This window comes from Silurus meridionalis, chromosome 26 (genome assembly GCF_014805685.1).
Source record: "Silurus meridionalis isolate SWU-2019-XX chromosome 26, ASM1480568v1, whole genome shotgun sequence".
In the NCBI taxonomy this organism is placed as follows: Eukaryota; Metazoa; Chordata; class Actinopteri; order Siluriformes; family Siluridae; genus Silurus; species Silurus meridionalis.
The window spans coordinates 2,321,421-2,343,676 of record NC_060909.1 but is presented as its reverse complement, the minus strand read 5'-3'; the positions used below and the strand labels follow the sequence as shown (position 1 = coordinate 2,343,676).

Genomic DNA, 22,256 nt, shown 5'->3' with positions numbered 1-22,256 from the left:
GTGAAAAAGCTTCTTAAATACAGTAACGAATTTACATTTACTTTTTTTTAACTCCTAAAGGTTGTTAAGTTTCATTTATTTTTGTTTTGCATTTCTTGACTGAAACTTGGTTGTAAATTGTTTTAATTAGTATTTTTTTTTTTACAGTAAAGCACTTTGCTATAAAAGGTGTTCTGTAAATAAACTTCATATTGATTGACGTGGATCCGGTCTGAGCTGCAGCCAGTGGCCTCCAGGTGAAGAAAACTCATGTAGAAAACGTCAATTTTGAGTTGCATTCCCTAAATTTGTCTGTGAAACTAAAACTTGCTGGTATGTTCCATTGTCATGACAAAAAGCTAAGTTTAACAGAATGGATGTTTTTGGGGGGAGGACATTTTCTGCATTTGGACTATTCTGTGCTCTCCATGTGAAATCTTCATGAAAGGTATTAATCATGAAAACATTGATGAAAAGGTTTTGACTGATGTTTAATCAAGCCACAGCCACGCTGTCTACTCTGTGGTGTGAATATTTCATAGCTTTCCACCTCTCACCCAGGTGAAGGATTTGGTTTCAGTATTGGAAGGATGATTAACACCTCCCCAGACTACAACCCTTTGGGTGTGTGTTGGTGTGTTTCTGCTACACCCATGAGGCAGTAAAAGCAGACAGCAATTCCTGAGTTACAGGCAGGTGGGCGGAGACCAAAGTGCATGAGAAATGTAGAAGGACAGGTCACACCGGAGACACAGCCAACATAGCTGTATCACACACACACACACACACACACACACACACACACACACACACACACACACACACACACACACACTCTCACTAATGGCCTTTCTCTCTAGTTAGGAGGAGCCTGGCTGTGTATGCATGTGGGTGTGTGTGTGTTGTGCATGCTTTTGTGTGTGTAACACACTTTGGACTCTTTCCCCATATGCTGTAGATGTTTTTCCCTCTGTCCTTTGCACTCTGGAATACTGGCCCCTTTTTTCTCTTGCTGCTTACCATCCAGAGGAAGGAATTCCAGCACAGGCCTGTTGCTCAAGGGAAACTTTTTTTTTTTCCATCCTGCCTCTTTTCACAAAAGTTGCTGAGTGGCCCAAAGCGGTAGGAGCAGGTGGCAGCATTGAGTGTGTGTGTGTGTGTGTGTGTGTGTGTGTGATAGTGTTTGCTGTGGTGTGAAAGTGGTACAGTAATACAGAGACATGCTGCGAAAAAGCACGCCAGGATCCTCGTTCACTACCACGTCCACTGCGGACCAGAGGAGTGAGGTAAGAGCCAACTGAGACACATCCACACTCACTTTTCTCATTTTCACTCCACTGTTGAGTTGTTGATTTGTTGATTTGATTGTTTGTCTGCTGCTTCTTCCCTTTTTTGGCTTCATGTCCATCTTTTACACTCTAGGCAAGGTTTAACACACCATAACTAATCATTCTCAGAGCTGGTCCCTGAACGGGCTCTAGGATAAGATTAGAACAGAGAGTGAGCAGGCGATGTAATGAGAGCTGCCAGAGCCCTGTCATGTTTATTTTATCAGCGCCTGCCATTGAATTGTCATTCAGAGGGTTCTTTCTCACGGCTTATCTACACATGGACATTCAGTTCATCTCCATAAAAGTCATCATCCAGTGACTGCTCATATATATATATATATATATATATATATATATATATATATATATATATATATATATATATATATACACACACACACCCATATATATATATGGTTTTCTGCTTCTTCATAGTGATACATACCCAATGATATGATACATTAAAGATACATATGAAGCAGCCACCTATGCGATTAGGTTACATTTCACCCATATTACGATGAAGTGTAACCCAATTTCGCTTCAAAACAATGCAATTCAATAAAATATGAGGCAATAGAAAAAATTCAGTATGGCACAAATAGTTCACTTTTATTTCTTTGGTTCAGACAGACAGCAAATTATCAATTAACTTTAGTGTCTCTTGACTTCTAACACATGGCCTCTTTTACACACACGGCTTTGTAATGCGAAAAGAAAAAAAAGTTGATTCTAACCAGCTCTACCTCTGCCATGTTAATCTGTATTCTATGACTCCCAGGACACGCCTCGGTCTCGGTCTCCGTAGTGTTGTGATGCGTCATATTTGCGTAAACAGTTTAGCGAGGAGAAATCGATCTACATATGAAATATTGATCACAAATGATTGGTCTCTTTTTAAATAATAAAAGTACAGCGCATCTACTGATAATTCTATCGAAATAAATAAATCTGTTTATATCGAAATGCCAACTTGTATCCAGTGCACACTTTTTTAAATCGATGCATCACATCAGTCATTTTTATGCTGACGCTGCAAATCGCTGAATCAGTTCCCGCACATATGGTGCATAAAATCCTGGAAGAGTAGGACTTAGAGTAGCAAGAGTTTTGGTTAAGGTTGACATAAGAAAAAAGAAAAGGATGTGATCTTCGTGACTTTGATCGGTTTGGCATGTATTATTGAAACTGCTGGGATTTTCACATCAAACAGTTTCTAGAGTTTCTAGAGTTTACACAGACGTGCAAAAAACAAAAGCAAGATCAGTATCTCCAGTATCAGTATCTGGTTCCTCTCAAGGTTTCTTCCTTATGCCATCTCAGGAGGTTTTTCCTCCACCACAGTAGCCACCAGCTCGTTCATCAGGGACAAACTTACACTTATTATTGGCTTATCTGCCAAAGTTTCACTACTTCTGACCTCATGATAGCTTTAGATTTTTGTTCTTGGCTGGCAGGAGTGGAACTTGATGTGGTCTTCTGCTGTTGTAGCTGGTCCATCGTATGGTTTAGTGGTTTTTGCATGCTGAGATGCTTTTCTGTTCAACACGGTTGGAAAGAGTGATTATTTGAGTTAGAATTTTTGTTTCTCAGACCTCTTTAACCAACACATTTTGTCAACCAATAGAAATGTTTGGTTTTTTTCAAACCCCATTTAATGTTTTTGAAAATACTCAAAGCAGACCATCTGGTGACAGAAGCAACAGCATGACGAATAAAGTTACAAAGATCAGACTTTTTTGTTCCTTCATTCTGATGTTTGCTACGAACAGAAAACCTCATGAAATGAGCAGGTGTTCCTAATAAAACGGAAAGCAAGTGCACTACTTACTTCCCTATTGTTTCATTAAGCGAATAAAAACAAATGGATCGTGTAATTAATTGGAAACATATCGCTTTTCCCAATAAAATGAGGTCATTATGTGGCTTCCAAACACGATGTCATGTGCTAACACTTTTGGCATCAGTGTTTCAGAGGCACTATTTTTGGAACGAAAGAACATTGTTGTTTATATTTCGCTCTTGTATGCACATTTGCAGCATTTGCATGGGGTGTAATTTGTTTGGACCGTAAGCTAGGGTGTGGTAGTTAGAGGCTGTTTATATCGCTAGTAAGGATAATCGCAAACAAAAGTGCAGTAATCATTATTGTGTTCAAAGTAATGACTACTTTTGGTAATACAAGGATTTCGAATATATAGAATTAACTAAAGCACTCTGGAGCTTTAGGGCTTACAGAGTCGCGTTTCTTGTTCACCTTGTATTTACTGTCCTCATTAGTACTAGTCTTGTTTTGGCTCAGTTTCGCCATGGGCCCTTCCTTCCTTCCTCTTTGACAAAGCATCTTAGACACGCAAACAATAGCATGACTTCATTCCTGTATAGTTTCCCTAAACACCAGAACCATTGAGCTGTTTTTGTGATGTCTTTCTATTTGTCCTGTAATCGGTCTCCAAAACTAAATATTCAATAAATATTAAACAATTACTGTTCACATTTTTTAAACTCTGCTTACGCAAGCAAACAATGAGGTTTCCAAACAGAGACGAGCAGGGGGTAGGAATGAAGGCTTACACTGGAATCAGACCAATCTTGTGAACTCGTATCTAAACAAACTATCGCTTTTTCATTTTATCTGAGCGCACAATCCATAAATCAGCAAAATGATAAGAAATCTTCATCTGAACTTTCAATAACACACAGAAATATTCATATAATGTAGCAGGTATGAATGAGGTCATAGTTTCACTGAAATGCTGTAGATAAAACTCTGCGATAACATCCACCGAAAATGAAAACGTTCACTAGACCGATAAAATGACTAATGTTTGTGATGCTCTTTTTACTGACCTTCGATTACCCTGCTTGTGTGTGTGTGTGTGTGTGTGTGTGTGTGTGTGTGTGTGTGTGTGTGTGTGTGTGTGACCATAGAGAGGAATCAGGCGTCTTAGATTGACCCTGCGATCTGAGGACCTTCCCACTACACAGAATGAGAAGACAAAGAATTCTCAACGCTCAGTAAGTTTTTTTTTTTTTTATCTTCTGCTAAAAACAGAAAACCCCTTTCCTGCTTTACACTTTTTGAAGAAGATTCTCAAAACTGATTCTATTTTATTCTATTCTATTCGGTTTATTTTTTCTACTTTGTTCACATATTATTCATTGTATGAATAATAATGCAGAAATATACTACCTGTATGTACAGTATGTACAGTATAGTAGTATGTGTTCTATTCTATTCTATTCTATTCTTCACAAATTCTATTCTATTCTATTTTATTCTATTCTTTACAATTTCTATTCTATTTCATTTTTCAAAAAAATTCTATTCTATTTTATTCCATCATATTCTATTCTATTCTTCACAAATTCTATTCTATTCTATTTTATTTCTGTTCTTTAAAATTTTTGTTCTATTCTATTCTATGGTTAATTTTATTTTATTATATTCTTCACAAACTCTAATTAATTCTATTTTATTCTATTCTTTACAATTTCTATTCTATTTTTCACAAATTCTATTTTATTCTATTTTTTGCTTCACAAATTTTATTCTATTCTATTTCATTTTATTCTTCACAAATTCTATTCTATTCTATTCTATTCTATTCTATTCTATTCTATTCTTCAACATGCAACATGAATATATATTACTTCTAAACCTAATAGCTCTATATTTTGATCGATCCTTTACTAAAACAATTGCATAATTGTCTGATGATGTGCAGAAATTCTGAAATAGAAATGGTAGGAAGATCACTATCATACTGAAAATAGATACCACATTTAAATGAATAAAATTGTCAGCAATCCCTTTAACATTTCCTGAAGAAATTGTAAGCGGTGCTTGATGGATGATTCCGCAACGGCTGTGCATTACTGCAAAGCAGACCACGGCGTCCTCCTGTGTGTGCTGAGAGAGTCTCATGTCTCATGCCTCTATTCCACATTATTTTCTGTAGGGAACGGGGGTCGGTGATGTGGTTGAAACAATGTGTTCCATTTACACGCATACCGATGATAACAGTGTCTCTGTCCATGACACTCTGTTCTGCGTGTTCTGTCTTCTCTGTACCTTGGACTGATATGATTTCACATCGCAACGCAGGCTGTTTCTGATACCTATTGCTATTATGGTGCACCGTGGATAAAACCTGCAGTGGTGTGGCTGAGACTGAAACTTTTAGCTACATAAAGGTTTTTTGGACTGCACCAGACAGCCGACTGTTTGACCTCGTCTCGTCTCTGTCATCATCCTGGATGAAGCCGATGACTATAGTGCCATTTGCAAACATCAGTAGTTTTCATATATTGTATAGAGAAAGAAGAGCCATGGGAAGAGCACACATTCCTGGAAAACAACATTATTGATTATACAGGTGCTGAATTTAGATTTCTGAAACCTCACCAGCTGTCTTCTGGAAGCTGGTAATTCGTGCTGAACTGAGGTCCACAAATACAATCCTTGTAGAGGTTCCATGAATGGCTGAGGTGTAAGAGGTTATAATCTATTTTGAATACTACCTCCACTGACCACTTAGCTGGATAAGAAACTAGGGTGGAAGCCAATAATGTTCTTCAGATTCATATTCAAAAGTCAAATATTTGACTTTTTTTCTCAATCTCATTTAGCAAAATCAGTTGTTCCTTTTTATTTATGAGGATAAAAACGTAACCGGTCAAACACGCATCAATCCTCCAATCAGGGTCGAGCGCACGCTCTGTTTTACACGTGTTTTGATTGGCGCTTGGCGTATCTACTGATCAGCAACCTACAGTTCAGCGCCAGTACAACATCAAGCAGAACATTTAGAAAGGAATAAATGATGACGAAACTCCAGACTCGAACTCACCACAACACACGTGACCTCATTTACATGATTTTTTTTTTTAAGTCGTTGTTTTGGGTTCATGATGATTGTAATAGAAATCAATCAGTGTTTGAGTCATTAATATCATTCTATTAATAGATCAGTGTGCTGAGAGTCACATTCGAGTCTTTACACATAAACTGAGGTGATTAATTAAAGAGTCTTGTGATAAAAATGATATGAACATTATAGTTATAATAAATCATAGCACTTTGGATACTTAAATACATTTGAAGGCAAAACCTTTTGTACTTTTACTCAAGTGAAAGTTTAAATGGACACTTTTACTTTTGCTGGAGTCACATTTTACTGAGTTTATCTCTACTTTAACTCTATTACATTATGTGTGTACTTCATCCACCACTGCATGGGAACAATAGAACATGTTCATCTTGTCAGCCAGCTGTTGATTGTCCACAAAGTGTGTGGAAAAATAGTCTGTATTGGCTTTTCAAAACTCTCATCTTCCTTCTCAATGTCTTTGATGCAGGATTATACAGAATTTCTTCAGCACATCTGTAGGCATCTTCTCTAGCTTGATGAGCAAAATACTGTGATGAACAAAATACTTACCATCTAATGAATATAGTGTAAAGTCTAATGGTTAGGCTAAGGCTATGGTTGTCGTTTTTTTATCTGCTGAACATGTGTGTCACAGCTGGTAGTCATGACTGAGTTTTACATAATTAACAACCGTCAGTGACGCACCGAGTTTGGCCAGGAGGGGAAAAAAAAGAGACAAAAGACAATGACGTAGAAGAAAAGAACGAGTAGAACTAGCCCGCTGAGAATCTGAACGTGTCACCGGAATTATATGTCGATGTTGAAGCTATTTTGTTAACGGCGTAACAATACTAAATTGATAGGGGTCCATCCTGTAATAAGATAGGATAGGCTGAGTAATTTAATGCTCTGTGAGTACACGCTACCTGAGAACAGCTTTGGCAGTGGCAGCTACGAAGTATAAGTTTCAGGAGTGAAGCTTTGTCTATAATACAACTATATATATTAAATGTTAGAATAATACAGCATTTAAAAGGAAGTGGAGAAAAAGGATTTGAAATGTTTTAATTTGTTTGATATTTTATTTTATTTGATGTTAGTTAGGATGGTTTCAGGATATTAACTAGCTGACAACACAACAGTTTTCCTGTGAAAAGACCGTGGAGGCCGTACCTTATCTGCCTGTCTGAAGTTACATCCAGGGTGTGCAGAATTCAGAAAGTCGTCTATGAAGACTCCAAAGATCAAACATCTAATGGAAACCGTCTAAGGAAACATATCTCTGTGCTTGACTGATTCAGCAAAAAGACAGAGCATGGCCGCAGTATCGAATGCTATTGGGTCTTTGAAGCTGGCTCACTTTATTTGACTGGTGCCTCTCCCTCCGAAATTCCTCACGCCATTCGTATTTGTTTCTTCTGAACCCGCCCTTTGTGTCGTATCTCCTGACCGATATATCTGGGATCAGGGGTTGTGAAAGGCATCGTTGTTCTCGTGTCTTGTGGTGTTCAGATCACTATGTAAAGGGTTTCATTCACATCTAGGACTTTGTATATAGATGCTGTAGATCGGCTGTAAGAGGTTTGAACGGAATGATGCTTATTTTGCACTGCGTAGGAAGTAAAACTGAAAAAGGCGCAGCTGCTTTGTGAATCTAATTGCATCAGTGATAAAGTATGTGCTCATCAGGGAAAAGGGAATACTACTTCCGGACTGCGAGGAAACGTCTGGACTTGATTAGATGGAGAGACACGGCCTCTAAATCAAAACCTGTGAATATAAATATTGCGCTTTGCAGAAAAAGAAAACTCGATATTAACCCATTTGACCTTCTTCTAAATGGACCTTAAGGACGGCTGATACATTCTCAAGCTACTTGACATGTCTCAGTAAAAGGATGGCGCACGATAATGGTACGAAGGTTGAACCATTTCGAGTGCCTTCTAAACAAATAATTAAATGAATGACATCTATAGTGTAATATTGTATGTATATATGCACACTATGTGAATAAAAGTATATGGACACCTTAACATATGATACAATATGTGCTTATTTGGACATCACATTTCACATTTAGTTTTTATTTACTGTTATATTAACCTTCACAAGATGATTTTGTGGAATTTGTGCTCATTCAGAAATGCAAGATAGTTATAAAAAAAGGCGGGTACATGTGATGTAGGGGAGGTGAGGAGACCGGGGAGCTCTATAGCAGGATTTTTCCACTACAACCCATGTAAATCATATCTTCATGAAGCTGGTGTACTGATGATTGATCTGTAGACACAAATATTGAGCTCTGATGTGTGTTGTGTTGTAGGATGGGAAGATGGTCAACGGCACCTGGATGAAAAAGAATGGGCTCATGCAGAGAGAAAGACCTCCAGGACGAGAATCACCTGTTGAGGAGAAGGTACGGATGCCAGAGACGGCAGCATAATTACACTGTTATAGACACACGTGTATAGATATGAACATGAAACAATATATGACCCTGATTATGTTGTCTTTAAACACAGATGTTAGTTTTCACAGTCTTTACTGTTGAATCATAAGGCTTATAGTCCACACATCAGTCATGTGATTGCCTCGTTGTTGGTTATGGAAACAAACCAGAGGAACAATAGAAATCGAAGTTGAACATGTTTTCTTGGACCATGAGGAGTGAGTGGATCATTATTTGGCATCCAGAATCCCAACGCTAGTAAACATGCTTTAAAGCTAGTGGGTGATGATGAATGAAATTGCGAGTCAGATCATTGATATTATCACCGAATTCGTCATTTAATTTGTGCAACACACCAGGAAAGTGCAAAGTGTAAAGTTTTGAGAGACACGTGCATGTTTCTTTGGTTTCTACGCAACAAACTGGGTCATGTAATATTTTGAAGATTTACTTTGACCAAACTAATCTATAAATGTCCAGATGTTTTACTTTATTTCCAGTGAAAATCCTCCCTTGGCATGAATTACAGCGTTTCACACTCTTGGCATAGAGACAGTTTGATTCTCCAAACATTCAGCTGAAATACTTGTAAAAATTCTCAAATGTGTTCCTCACTAGTTGGAAATTTCTTTCTGGTGATCCAGTTCATCTCAGAGCAGTTCAATAGGATTTAGGTGTGGTGGCTGAGAAGGCCATTCCAACTAAAACCCCAGACAACTCACAGAGCTTGGACGTACGTTTCATTGTTTTATGGTGATTTTGGTTCCGATGGGCCACGGTCCAGACGGAATTGAAGTATGGAATGGGAGCCATGTTGGATTCCTTTCACTTTCCAGAATAAGTCTCCAACTACCGCTGTTCCAAAACAACACCAAACCAATAAGCGTCCACCTCCATGTCTGTGTGGGTGAGGCATTCTGATCACATCTTCTCTCCTGTTCTCTATATAACACTAGTTTGAGACAAAAATGTCACATTTGGTCTCTTCTTCCGGTCATTCACTGTCTAATTCTTGTCCGATTTTTATTTTTGATTTTTTTTACCGAATTTGTTGCATCCAAACGCAGTCTCTGTACTGCAACTAATGATAAGATCAAAATGTTCTCGCAGCCCGTCTCTGGAATCTCCACACTCCCTATTCATGTGTTTTCTATTGATGTGTTTCCAACCCACATCAACAGGTGTATTCCAAGAATTGGCTTTGTTTGAAGCAGTGTTAGATGAATCCTTCATGCATTATGTATGGAATAACACATGGTGCTTTTTTTACTCTGCATTTCCTGGCATTTATTTTTCCAATTTGCAGGTTAGATAGATAGATAGATAGATAGATAGATAGATAGATAGATAGATAGATAGATAGATAGATAGATAGATAGATAGATAGATAGATAGATAGATAGATAGATAGATAGATAGATAGACAGACAGACAGACAGACAGACAGACAGACAGACAGACAGACAGACAGACAGACGATAGAATAATCTTTTCATATCAGTCCTTTTCCACAGACACTATTATTAGATTTTCCATTTTTAAATGCCATAGATTTTTAATTACGCTTTAATATAATGTTGATGAGTTTCCTAAAGATGCCATTCGTGGTTATTCACAGTATGAGAATAACCAGTTGGAGCCCCATAATTGTACAGGACGTCTTTGGATGCTATAGCATTCAATTGTCCCTTCACTTGAACCATGAGACCAGCGTGACAATATCCCTGAAGATATAGTTTCCATAAGTTGGAGTAGTTGGTGGAGATCTCCTGCTATAAAGATCTGACCTCAACCCTATTGAACATTGAATGTAAACACTGACTGCACCCCAGGCCTCTTCACATCACCCACATCAGCACCTGACTTTACTAACAACCCTGTGTGTTTCTGAATGAGCACAAATCTCCACAAAATCTACTGAAACATCTTCCCAGAAAAGTAAAACCTCTTATAAGTGCAATAGGAACTTAATGTGAAATGGCAAGCCACAACCCTGTCACCGGGTTTACCACTGTTCCTTCCTTGGTGCATTTTTGATAGATACTGACCACTGCAGACCAGGAACATCCCACAAGAGCTGCAGATGTCACAATTTGGCCCTCATCAAACTCTCTCTCTCTCTCTCTCTCTCTCTCTCTCTCTCTCTCTCTCTCTCTATATATATATATATATATATATATATATATATATATATATATATATATATATATATATATATATAATGATATAAAACTACATTGGCATGTGAGGAAGGATTTATATTGAGAGCGAGAGAGACAGCAGCGATGATGCAGAATGCTTGACACTATAGACGTATTGCTGAAACACTACACCATCAGTTAGGATTTTTTGTCATTGCTTGTTCACCAAATCCCATATCTGACCACTCAGCAACACTGTGCAGAAAAACAAAAGGCCCGAGCATGCGCGTCCTGGTGCTTTCTACTTCTCACGGTGCCAAACTACACAGTTCTGTATATTTACACAGGTGTTATGAGACTGTGCACAAGGACACACGCTTATTTACACACATGATGTCCTCACGTGATATAAAATAGTCACCTTCTCCAGTTTTATTAACCACACACACACACACACACACACACACACACACACACACACACACACACACACACACACACACACATATACACACAGATGGAAATCTGACCCCCCCATGATGTTGTCTTCCTCAGCACTCTTACAGTGTGAGCAATGGTGATGTTGCCGAGCGAGAGACGCTACCGGGACTCCGGGTGTACGGCGTGGTGCATCAGGAAGTGATGGCTCATGAGCGGCCTGCCAGTGACTTCAGAGATGAGATGAGGTACATCAGAGAGGTGAGTGCTGACAGATCCGGAGAGAAGGAAACATGAACATGCGAGGAGACGTGGGGGAAAAGAGTACTAGTGTCCAACAGTGTCCCCTTTTTATAAGACATGTTTGAGGGACCTTGTATAGTCAATCAAACTCCACCCCTTTATTGTGTCTTGGATGCTGAGTGCTGAAAGGAAGTGACATCATAATGTAGCCCTCAGTGATGCTACATACTCAGGCCTGGTCTTGAAGATCCAGAGCTGATATCCTGTATGCATGTCTTATATTGTCAGAAAATCCATTGAATTCAGACTCATTCTTCTGAAAATCTCCTAAAACTCCAGAAATTCGACATTTACATACATCTACATCTTGTAAAAGGGTATTTTTAGAAACATTTGATACTATATATATAATAATTAATATTATTATTATTATTATTATTATTATTATTATTATTATTATTATTATTATTAATGTAATTCATTTGAATCAAATTTCATTTGTCACATATACATTTAAACATGTTTAGGGTTGAGATATGTAGTGTAATGATTTTGAATAAGTTCCAACATGTAAATAGAAATAAAAAAAATATATTGTAAAATCTAAAAAAATAAAAATATAAAGTCTATTATATATATAGTACAGACCAAAAGTTTGGACACACCTTCTCATTCAAAGAGTTTTCTTTATTTTCATGACTATGAAAATATGTCATATTGTAGGTTCTTCAAAGTAGGCATCAAGAGAATGCCAAGAGTGTGCAAAGCAGTAATCTAAGCAAAAGGTGGCTACTTTGAAGAACCTACAATATGACATATTTTTCAGTTGTTTCACACTTTTTTGTTATGTATATAATTCCATATATAATTCCACATGTGTTAATTCATAGTTTTGATGCCTTCAGTGTGAATCTACAATTTTCATAGTCATGAAAATAAAGAAAACTCTTTGAATGAGAAGGTGTGTCCAAACTTTTGGTCTGTACTGTATATATACACAATATATACAAGAATAAGAGAAAGGGATGGGTGTCTAAAGTGTTTATATTAAAGTTACACTGAGGTGTGCTAGTGCCACCGCCTTCTTCTTCTTTCGGTTTCTCCCATTAGGGGTCACCACAGCGGATCATCCGTCTCCATACCCCCCTGTCCTCTACATCTGCCTCTTTCACACCAACTACCTGCATGTCTTCCCTCACCACATCCATAAACCTCCTCCTTGGTCTTCCTCTTTTTCTCCTTCCTGGTGTCTCCATCCTCAGCATTCTCCTACTGATATACCCCATGTCCCTCCTCTGCACATGTCCAAACCATCTCAATTACACCTCCCTCACCTTGTCTCCAAAACGTCCTACATGCGCTGTCCCTCTAATAAACTCATTTCTAATCCTGTCCATCGTCGTCACTCCCAACAACCATCTCAACATCTTCAGCTCTGCTACCTCCAGCTCCACCTCCTGTCTTTTACTCAGTGCCACTGTCTCTAAACCATACAACATCTCAGGTCTCACCACAGTCCTATACATTTTCCCTTTCACTCTCACAGATACTCTTCTATCACAAATCACTCCTGCTATCATTCTTCTCCACCCACTCCACCCTGCCTGCACTCTTTTCTTCACTTCTCTAACACACTCTCCATCACTTTGCATGAATATTTAATACAATCATTACAATATATTATATATAGTATGCTATTGATATTAATTCTAAAAGATCACACTTTTTTATTTCTTTCTGAAGTGCATCATCTGCTATTTCTCCCTTCACCATAATGGAAAAAGTCACTGCAGATACGTTTCGGTTTAAGGTGTAATATTTGTATACTGGGTGAAATATTTGCTTATGAGGATGGTAAGTGTGCTGTGATGTTTGTGATGAGCGTTCGATGAGAATTGGTGGACACCTGGCCATAAGATTGCTATGTGCTTCATTTTGAACATCCCATTCCACATTTAATCTCCATTTGCTTTCATAATGAGCTCCACTCTTCTGGAAAGATGTTCCAGTAGATTTTGTGGAGATTTGTGCTCATTCAGAAACACAAGGGCGTTAGAAATTCAGCGTTTAAATTCATTGTTCAGTAGAGTCGAGGTCAGAGCTCTATAGCAGGAGATCTTTCACTCTAACCCATTTAGAGTTGGGGGGGCACAGGGCCATTGTCATGCTGGAACAGTTTTGCATCTCCTAGTTCAACCGTAGTAAAAATGTCATTCTCCAGCTTCCAAAACGTCCTATACAATTCTCTGCCTATATATTTGTGGTAACAGTTTGTATATAAAAAAAAAAAAAACACACACGGGTGAATATTACAGGTGTCCCAATACTTTTGACACTATAGTCTGCCCTATTGGGAACAAAGTACAGTAAATGGCAAATAAAACCGATTCTGATTAAAATCGTGTCCGAACTGTTTCGCTTGCAGGTGCGGGATTCCTTGGAGAAGGTCCGAGAACGGATGTACGGTCAGTTTGGAGGGATGCAACAATCAATGCAAAAACTCTCACAAGATTTAAAGGTAAGAATATAAAACATCGTCAATCATTCGGTTTTCTTTTTATCATTACGCGACATTTTTACGTTTTTTTGTATGTTTTGCGAAAATATTTTTTTTAATCATTTGAAAATTCATATATTCATATATTTCAATCCAAGAAAATACATTCACATGAAACAAATCTTTATTTTATTTACATTTACGGCATTTGGCGGACGCCCTTATTCAGAACCACTCACGACTGAGCAGGGGAAGGTTAGGGGCCTTGCTTAGGGGCCCAGCAGTGTCAGATTGGTGGTGGTGGGATTTGAACTTGTGACCTTCCGATCCGAGGTCCAATGAGCCACAACCTCTCGACCCACCTACAATTTTATGTCTATAACATGTACATATACAGTAACACATTTCACAAATCAAGCAAGGAACATTAAATGTATTTATATATATATATATATATATATATATATATATATATATATATATATATATATATATATATATATATATATATATTTTTTTTTTTTATAATATATATTATAAAATATATATTTCTTATAGATACTTTGATCTCCATCCTCATTCTACTGTAAGGTTGGAAATGTATTTTATTGAGCATCACAGCATACAACATATATTTAAAATATATTTTAGCCAAAAAATAATTTTTTTTTTACCGTACTGGAATACATTGAAGATACATACGAAGCAGCTACTGATGCGATACGATATAAAAAATATAAAAATAGGATGTGCCTTCACAAAAAAGCCTTTGTAGTAAACCAGATGTTCTTCTCCTGTTGTGTCTGCAGGAAGTTACAGCTCTACCTCTACCATGTTAATCTGTATTCTATGTGACTCTCAGGACACGCCTCCGTCTCCGTAGTGTTGTGATGCGTCGTATTCACGTAGCAGCAGCGCCGCTGAGAGAACACGCTCGAGAAACTGTTTAGCGACGAGAAATCGATCTACATAGAGAATATCGGTCACAAATTATTGAATCAAATGTTCGCTGATGGACATTTATTTAGCACAAGTGTGTGTTAGAGTGTTCAATTGCGTGTTGTGTTTCGCTAATTAACACAAATTCAACCCGATCGAACAACCTTTACATCTGCCTCTTTTAAAAACAACCGCCTGCATGTCTGCAAGTGTGTTTCAGGTTAAAGACATTACACTGTGTGTGTGTGTGTGTGTGTGTGTGTGTGTGTGTGTGTGTGTGTGTGTGTTACAGATGGCGAGCTCTCATAATAGTTACCTGGAAGCAGAAGTTAGAACGAAGAAAGCGGCGCTGGACAGTTTCGATCAGATGAACAGCTCGCTCATATCAGCCAACATCGACCTGCAGGTATGCAATCAAGCACTCGCATCAACTCCTGGGATTGAAATGAAGATCAAAAATGAGCATGTGGGGACAAAAAAGGTGTAACTAGATAATCTGTTAGTACTCAGGATTTCACACAAATGCCAAACGTGAGCATCCTCGTTGCACAGAAATGTGCACAGCCAAACTCCATAACACCCATTGTCCTTTTTGTTGAGTTGTGTTTGGTGTGTTGCTCGGTGTAGAAGTCGCTGCTGGAGAGCTGTCAGGGCCGTGTGGGGAACAGGGAGGAGATGAGGGCGCTGCGCACTTCCTTCGAGAAGACTGAGGAGAAGCTGAGAGAGAGGGAGAGACAGCTGGCTGCTGCACATGCTGAAAACCGCATGCTGAAAGAACAGGTACTGTGGGCACACACACACACACACACACACACACACACACACACACACACAAAACATACACTATAAGGACAAAGGTTTGTGGACACCTGACCATAAGATTGACATGCCCTTCTTATTGAACATCCACATTAAGTCCTCATTTGCGCTCATAATAAGCTCCACTCTTCCGGGAAGATGTTCCACTAGATTATGTGGAGATTTTTAAGATTTCATATAGAAACACAAGGGTGTTAGTAAAGTCAGGTTCTGATGGAGGTGAGGTGAGAATGCTTGGGGTGCAGATCTTTTACTCCAATCAATGTAAAGCAGACAGAGATACAATGCTGTGCCTTCAAATTTGAGGTAACAGTTTGGAGAAGAACCACATATAGCTGGAAAGTTGGGTGTCCCAATACTTTTGACCACACAGTGTACATCTTCAAAGAAGATTCAAATGTTTTCATGGGTTGTTCAATGCATAGATATTTTTGTGTTTATGTGTGTGTGTGTGTGTGTGTGTGTGTGTGTGTGTGTGTGTAGATGGAGTCCTCTCAGGAGGAGAATGTCAAGATTTTGAAGGATATGAATGCTAAACTCCAGCGGCAGTATGACCAGCAGCTGCAGGAACAGCAGAGGAAACACAGACAGGAAATTACAGCTCTGCAGGTACAGAAAAAACTGAGCCAGTGATGACCATAGCAAAGAAAATCTCCCTCAGAAACCTTAAAAGAAAACCAGACTTGAAAGTTATAAATATTAATTACAGTCCAAATCCAGCTTCTTGAGTTGCTCAGATATTTAGGCTGCTGATGTGATGTGCAAACGCACACATACACACAAACTCATCCAGGTGTCACATGATTTCAGTATTCCAGTGTGTGATTAAATATATTCCTGATGACCAGTGATGAAGAAATTACACAAACCATGTAGTTAAAGTAGAGATCCATTTAGTCAAATGTGACTCCAGTAAAAGTGTCCATTTAAACTTTCACTTGAGTAAAAGTGCAAAAGTATTTTGTCTTTAAATGTATTTAAGTCAAACACTCAAACACTGATTGATTTCTATTACAATGATCATGAACCCAAAACCTTCTACTTTAAAAAAAAATGGTGTAAATGAGGTCACGTGTGTCGAGTCTGGAGTTTCTTCATCATTTATCCCTCTCTAAATGTTCTCCTGATGCTGAACTGTTGGTGATCAGTAGATACACTGAGCGCCAAGTTCTAAACAGAGCGAGCGCTCGATCCTGATTGGTGGATCGCTGCGTGTTTGACCGTTTTTTTATCCACATAAATAAAGAGAAATTTCACAAAATGTAGTGAAAGAGTAAAGATATTTGACTGTAAATTTAAAGTCTCTACATTCACTGCCTTACTGTCCACCGCTGCTGACGACTCACTGAAAATAACTGAACAACAGTCGTTCCTCCTGGTAGCACTGATAAAGCAAATTTCCTTGTGGAATGCTAAAAACCGACACAGATAGAACGAAACACGTGAATGTTGATGTGCTCTGATAAATCCCAGGCCCAGCTGGAGGAGTACATGAGGCGACTGGACGAGGCTGAGACGAACATGAGGCTTGCTGAGGCTAAAATAGCTGAGAGGGACCAGAGGATCAGTGAGGTGGAGCGTCTGCTTGATTGCATGGCTCATGTAAGGCTGTATTAAAAAACACACACACACACACACACACACACACATACACACACACACACACACACACACACACACACACACACACTCTCACTCAAAGGGGAACATCGCTAAACGAGAAATTATGCTTTTTTGTTTTTTTGCAGGAAAAGGCACACTTGACAGAAAAACTCTGTGAATGTGAGAAGCGATTGCGCAGCATGGGTGAAGATCAGCTGGACTCAGCTGGAGCTAAAAAGTAAGAATTATAGACCAAATGTTCTCTGGTTTGTGCTCGCTTTAATTATTCAAATACAATAGTTCAGCATGATAAGAGTGTGTTGTGTGTGTCAGGGCGGAGCAGCTACAGAAGGAGGCATCCGAGCTGAAAGACAGAATAAAGCACTTGAATGACATGGTGTTCTGCCAGCAAAGAAAGGTCAAGGGCATGATAGAGGAGGTAAGATCTCACGCTGTACCTCAGAACGACGTCCTCGTTGTTATTACTGCTCTGTAAGTGCACTAGACAAAGGTTTGTGAATATCCCATTCCATATTCCACATTTTTCCGCAATCATAATCAACCTTCAATCTTCTGGGAAGATGTTGTTTCACAAGATTTTGGAGTTTGCATGTGGAGATTTGTGTGTATTCAGCCAGTATAGTGATGTAGGTGAGGTGAGGTAAGAATTCCTGAGGTAAAGTATGTGAGTAAGTTTTTCCCTGATGAGCGTGATGATCTCAGATGTCATGCGGAGAAACTCAAAATGCACTTAAATGCAAAGAGAGTTGAGTTGCTCAACAATTTCATGGATTTTTAGGATATGGAAGCAGTCAGCATTTGAATTCATCCTATAGGTGTTCAGTAAGGTTGAGGGTCCAAGCTCTATAGCAGGAGATCTTCCACTCTGACCCATATGTTCATGGATTTGGCTTTGTGCACTGGGGCATTGTGATGATGGAACGGGTTTGAGGTTCAACAGGTCTCAAGTGAGGGAAAAATTCCACATATGGATGGAAAAGTCAGGTGTCCCAATGCTCTTGTTTATATAGTGTCCCTACAGCATCTGTACAATTATTATAAGAAATTCATCGTTCAGTTCTACGACATGCTGCAGCTCAGGAGTAGAAATGATGTGAACTTGAACTTCAGCATTGCCAGTGAACTGAACGACGTCTGGGCTTTGAGGAAAAACTTAACCTTTGAACTTGTTTAGACTGGATCATTCCTTAGCCGTAAGTCAGACATTACATTATTTCATAGCTTTGTGTCTCTGAATGGGATTATGATCGACTCTATCCTGTCTGTTCAGGTGACTAAGCTGCGAGCTGAAGTGGCACGGAAGGACGCGTACATTTCCGAGTTGCTGGACAGGCTGGCGATTGTGGAGTGTGAGGTAAAAGAGGAAAAGCTTGCGAGCTGTGGTTAGGAACGCCTTTCGCACGCACTACGCACAGAAAGGCTAAGCATTCTGAAGTTCTTCAGCATTCGGGCGGCCAGGCGGCGTGTGCATTCGCTGTTATTTCACAATATTTCATTCTTGCACAAGCATGGCAAAGAGGTCTTTTTTTTTTTTTTGCTGTGAAGTTCGGAAAATTTTCGGAACAAACACATTAGTGTGGAAAATTGATTCTTTATAATAAATAATAAAATGTGCCTACATTTTTGTACTTTAGAAGAATTACTCGTTTTTATGAATAGGCAAATCTGCTACTGAAGTGCCACTGAGGTGTAACTTCTCAACCACTTCCTGTTCCACCGAATTTGCATATCGGAGCATGTTGCAATTTACGACACTTTTAAACCGATGTTTACTCGATTTTCAGCTCCCTCCTGTTTTACAAACATATATGCACATCCTCCTTATAATCACTATTCCCAAAGTCACATGACCACCAAACACCAGTGGTGGATGAAGTACACCAACCATTGACTCCAGTAAAAGTAAAAGCGTCCCATTTAAACTTTCACTTGAGTAAAAAGTACAAACGTTTTCGCCCTTAGATGAACTTAACTCAGTTGATGTGAAAAGTTTTAATCCTCATAAATAAAAAGGAACGACTGATTTCAAACTGTAGTTGAGTTAAAAGTCAAATATTTGACTTGGAAATGTAGCGAAGTTAAAATAAAAGTCTCCCCAAATGGAAACACTTTTCAGTAAAACACACATATGCGAGAAAAGCATCTTCAGCACAATAACAAATAACATTTACTTCTTTACTTTCCATAATTATAAGCAAATAAATGATGTCACCACATACAGGCTTCAAGCCAACTTCACAGCAAAACTGCACATTGCTGAATCAGCATGGACGGCTTGGATTTTCTGAGCATGTCAGGATCTCTCCGAGCATGTCTGGTTGACCTCTGATTGTTTCTGATGACTTGGACTTTTCTTTTCTCTCTTCCGGTCTGACTGTGTGCTGTGCTTTTGCTTCTTCTCCCAGAATAATGAGTTAGAAGACAAGCTGAAGTATTTTATGTCTGTACAGAAAGCTACTGAAAACAAACCCCTCACAAAAGAGATCGGCGTCGGCTGCAACATTCTCGTTAGGTAATCAACCGGGATCAGGATGCTCTATTTAAATTTCAAGGCCGCTGCATCTTCATAAGCATCATCTTCTGCTTTCCTTTTTTTTTTCCGCAGTCACCCCGATCCTCAGCCGTACGAAGGTCCGGCTGGCCTAAGACATCCGAGCCGGCTGAGCCAGAGTTTGCTCCGATACACACCTTTGCAGTACAGCAGTATGCTCTCGATGCGCTCACAGGAAACTCTGGAAACCCATGAACCTGCGACGAGTCCTTCAGAAAACGTAGCACCAGCTCCAAGGAACAATCACGAAACACAAACAGCGCCGGCACCTACCTCCCCAAATACAGAACTGTCCTCCTTTAGAAGTGATCGTCCCAGAATCTACACGCCATTCATGAGGCTGATGGAGATCTCATCCAAACTAAACTCAGACTGAGCTTCGTGTAATGATTGAAAATGGGAAAAGTATTGATGTTTTATTCTTATTCATTTTGTATTTAAATATATATATATATATATATATATATATATATATATATATATATAGTGCCTGTCCAAAGTCCAATTAGGAGACACATGCATGTTCCTTTCATTGTTCTTTACTAGTTGGAGATTTCTTCCTGATCTTGTGATCCAGTTCATCCCAAAGCAGTTCAATAGGATTTAGACACGGCGACTGAGCAGGTCATTGCATGATAGATATCAATCCAGACGTCTGTTTGCTCTCTTAATAACGCTTACAGAGCTCAGACGTATGCAGTCCAGATGGCAGTGTGAGTTGAAGTATGGAATGGGAGTCATGTTGGTTCAGGATTTCTTTCACCTCCTGGAATAAGTCTCCAAACCTCCCTGCTCTTGAACAACCCCAAACCATTAGACTTCCACCTCCAGGTGTGATTGTGGGGGTGAGGGAGTCTGATCACATCTTCTCACCTGTTCTCTATCTTACATGAGTTCTTCTGTTAGAGACAAAAACCGTCACGTTCAGACTCCTGATTTATATTTGTCATATGCACATTACAGAACAGTGAAGTTCTTCTGTGCATATCCCCTTTGATGATGATGAAGTAAGAGCGCAGGTTCGACCATGATACAGCATCCCCAGAGCACAAAGTGTTAAGGGCCTTCCTCAAGGGCCCCAAGAGCAGCAGCTTGGCAATACCCGGAGCATGAACCACCAGCCTTCTGATCAGTAACCTAAAGCCTTAACCACTGCTATTCAGAGGAACATCCATGTGTTTCAATACAACATCAAAGTTTCCATACTTTTGACAGTCTTTACACTGTATATATGTAGATACTGATGCACTTTTCACTTTGTTTACAAAACGACGGTGTAAGTAGTTGAAAAAATTCTATGAGCTTAAAAGTGTATATTGTTTATTTAGCTCGTCTCGTCTCGTCTCGCAGAAACAGTTCATTTCTCACCTCGCTCTCATTTTGTGTAACGGTATTTAAGTTGTTCACACTTGATGTAATATTAAAGCAGTTCTTCTCCAGATTTCATTAAAGGTGCTTTTTATTTGTCACGTGTACGTTACAGCACAGTGAAATTCTTTCTCTTATCCCAGCTTGTTCAGAAGCCGGGGTCAGAGCGTACGGTCGCTCACGATACAGCACCCCTGGAGCACAGAGGGTTAGGGGCCTTGCTCAAGGGCCCCAAGAGTGGCAGCTTGGTGATACAGGGGCTTGAACCCCCTCTGACTTTATGATCGATATTAAAACTACCTGAGATTTAATATTTATTTACTGTCAATTTTAACTACAATATGTTGCCAAAAGTATTGGGACACCCAGCTTTTCCAGCCGTACGAGCTTCTTCATCAACTTCATCAACTCAAAGTTGGGGGCACACAATTGTATAAGACGTCTATGTACACAGTAGCATCAAATTTTCTCTCTGAACTCGGAGACCCTCTGAGACCCAAACTTTACTCAGCATGAGAATTCAACTGTGCACAAAGTCGGCTCTATGGAGATACGCTTTACATGGGCTGGAGTGGAAGATCTTGAGTGAAGGTCACTCAAGGTCTTTACTAACACCATGGTGGCTGAATGAGCACAAAATCTCCACCAATCTAGTAGAACATCTTCCCAGAAAAGTGGAGGTGATTATAAGAGTAAATGGAAATGTACAGTGTGTCAGAATTCTGTGAAATCAGTGGAACATCTGGGAATCGATCAGCCGAAGAAGAAACAGTTTCAAGTGGAAAAACATCAACATTCTTTCATTCCTTCAGAAAAACCTATAAAGGAAAAGAAATGTAGAAACGTTATGTGACAGTTTATTCTTTATACGTGAATGAGGTTTGTTTTCTTAAAAGTTTGTTTGACGAATAATGTTTTACAAAACATTAATATTTAAAAATATGATGATAGATAGATAGATAGATAGATAGATAGATAGATAGATAGATAGATAGATAGATAGA

The 22,256-nt window shown here is 39.0% G+C and overlaps 1 protein-coding gene across 3 annotated transcripts; it reads left to right on the top strand.

The window, feature by feature from the left end:
- Window positions 1-779: 779 nt before the first annotated feature.
- LOC124379944 (myocardial zonula adherens protein) lies at window positions 780-21,325 on the top strand. 3 transcript variants are annotated; one of them, XR_006924550.1, is made up of 15 exons: window positions 780-1,265; window positions 4,242-4,328; window positions 8,508-8,600; window positions 11,330-11,473; window positions 13,881-13,973; window positions 15,184-15,297; window positions 15,519-15,671; window positions 16,194-16,319; window positions 17,184-17,312; window positions 17,459-17,550; window positions 17,646-17,751; window positions 18,604-18,687; window positions 19,739-19,845; window positions 19,939-20,325; window positions 20,358-21,325. XR_006924550.1 is itself a non-coding variant. In XM_046840591.1 (14 exons), exons 1-14 carry the CDS (start codon window positions 1,200-1,202, stop codon window positions 20,258-20,260), a joined length of 1,671 nt encoding a protein of 556 aa, XP_046696547.1. In that variant the 5' UTR covers window positions 780-1,199; the 3' UTR covers window positions 20,261-21,325. The 3 variants fall into 3 exon arrangements, 2 of the variants coding, with proteins under 2 accessions (XP_046696547.1, XP_046696546.1); XM_046840591.1 differs by having other exon boundaries at window positions 19,784-19,845; window positions 19,939-21,325; XM_046840590.1 differs by having other exon boundaries at window positions 19,939-21,325.
- The last annotated feature ends 931 nt before the right edge of the window (window positions 21,326-22,256 follow it).

What these genes read in the sequence shown, in the direction of transcription:
- LOC124379944 (XM_046840590.1), top strand. Translation starts at nt 1,200, where the DNA reads ATGCTGCGAAAAAGCACGCCAGGATCCTCGTTCACTACCACGTCCACT. An exon ending in TGCTTGATTGCATGGCTCAT is followed by an intron (nt 17,313 to 17,458) that starts GTAAGGCTGTAT and finishes GTTTTTTTGCAG; the next exon opens with GAAAAGGCACACTTGACAGA. An exon ending in TGGCGATTGTGGAGTGTGAG is followed by an intron (nt 18,688 to 19,738) that starts GTAAAAGAGGAA and finishes TTCTTCTCCCAG; the next exon opens with AATAATGAGTTAGAAGACAA.